The 1,958-nt window shown below is 36.2% G+C and overlaps 1 protein-coding gene across 1 annotated transcript; it reads left to right on the top strand.

Annotated features, from left to right (window-relative positions):
- The first annotated feature begins 715 nt into the window (after positions 1-715).
- On the top strand, positions 716-1,651 carry LOC113176436 (olfactory receptor 6C76-like). Its single transcript, XM_026380912.2, has one exon. The coding sequence runs from the start codon at positions 716-718 to the stop codon at positions 1,649-1,651; it is 936 nt and encodes a 311-aa protein (XP_026236697.2).
- The last annotated feature ends 307 nt before the right edge of the window (positions 1,652-1,958 follow it).

Below are 1,958 nucleotides of genomic sequence, written 5' to 3' on the forward strand. Positions count from 1 at the left end.
TCCTTACCGCTTGAGTCACATCCCCAGGCCCCTGAGTTTGCTTCTTTAGAATTATGTAAATAATACTTTTCCTTGTCCTGATTCATTTTTGAAATTATTAATTCTCCATGCTAGTAAGAATGATACTGAGTATCATGGAAAATTAAGAAACACACTTCAAAAGTTTTCACGTTCAGAAATTCAGAACATATGCTCATTGCAACAGTATTTTAACAACAAATATTTTATATCTTAAGATGTTTTACTTAGTTTTTACACACACATGATCATATATTTAAAGGAAAGCAGGGCACATTTGACAATATAATTTTCTTATGCAGATGCACTTATTAAACCTATGAAGAGACTAACTTGATACTAAATGGATGGAGATGTACACTGAAGGTAACAGACATAGATTATTTTGGTGTGGTTTATGTATACTTTCCAAATTTAGTACATCTCTTTTTTTTTCAAATATCTGTTTGGTTGTAGATTAACACAGTACCTTTGTTTATTTATTTTTCTGTGGTGCTGATGATCTAACCCAGTGCTCTACCATTCAGCTACAACCTCAGTCCCCAAACTTAGTGTATCTTGATAGTTAATTTATTGTTTACTTTCAGGCCTTTTATTTTTTCTGATTTGGAAAAAGTGATCAAAAGTCTGTCCTAAACTTATTAAAGAATTGGTTTTTATTTTCATCTTTAGACCTGGAAGAAAGGAACAATAGGAAATGAAAAATCATACATCTGCAACTGAGTTCATTCTTCTGGGATTAACAGATGACCCAAAGCTCAATATTTTCATTTTTCTCTTTCTATTTTTTACCTACATACTGAGCATTACTGGAAACTTTACAATTATCACCCTCACTCTGGTAGACTTGCACCTAAAAACACCCATGTATTTCTTCATCAGGAATTTCTCTTTCCTAGAAATCTCATTCACCACAGTTACTATTCCTAGATACCTGGTCAGCATCATAACAGGGGATAAGACCATTTCCTACAATTCTTGCATGACCCAGGTTTTTTTCTTCATATTGCTTGGTGCAACAGAATTTTTCCTTTTGACTGCGATGTCCTATGACCGTTATGTGGCTATCTGCAAGCCTCTGCACTACACAACAATAATGAACAGCGGGGTCTGCACCCTGCTTGTCCTTGGTTCTTGGCTGGCCGGCTTCCTCATCATCTTTCCACCTGGGCTTGTGAGACTACAACTGGATTTCTGTGACTCCAACATCATTGACCACTTCACCTGTGACACCTCTCCTTTGCTCCTGATCTCCTGCACAGACACATCCTTACTAGAGCTCTTGGCATTTATCCTGGCCATATTAACTCTCATTACAACCTTAACATTAGTGATTCTGTCCTATGTGTTCATCATTAAGACAATTCTGAGAATCCCCTCTGCTGAGCAAAGGAAAAAGGCCTTTTCCACTTGCTCCTCACACATGATTGTTGTCTCCATTTCTTATGGAAGCTGCATTTTCATGTATGTCAAAACTTCAGCCAAAGAAGGGGAAACCTTGACCAAGGGCATAGCTGTGCTCAATACCTCTGTTGCCCCAATGTTAAATCCCTTTATTTACTCCTTAAGGAACCAGCAGGTAAAACAATCTTTTAAGAACTTGCTCAAAAAATGCAGGTCAAGTAAATTTTAATAAGAAAGAAATGTAGTGCCTGAGTATAAATAGAACCTGATATCTAATACAGTACTAGTATTCTTCCTTGTGTCCATTGTCTTCAAAATCAACTTCTTTTTCCAGAATGTTTTGTTCGTCAGGTTTCTCATTTTGATCTTCATTGGCACAGCCACCATTTTACATTTATGTGTGCTGCAAATCCTCAGCATGTGTTAATCTCACAAAATGAGAATGAGAGAATGATATTTAGTATTAATGCTAGAATTTTAAGCGTCCTTAAAGAACTTTCTTTGAGAGTACCATGCCAAAGCAAAATAAATGTTAT

The sequence above is a fragment of the Urocitellus parryii genome, chromosome 5, assembly GCF_045843805.1.
Source record: "Urocitellus parryii isolate mUroPar1 chromosome 5, mUroPar1.hap1, whole genome shotgun sequence".
Classification (NCBI taxonomy): domain Eukaryota; kingdom Metazoa; phylum Chordata; class Mammalia; order Rodentia; family Sciuridae; genus Urocitellus; species Urocitellus parryii.

Excerpts from the sequence above, each read along its gene's own strand:
- LOC113176436 (XM_026380912.2), top strand. The coding sequence starts at position 716 with ATGAAAAATCATACATCTGCAACTGAGTTCATTCTTCTGGGATTAACA.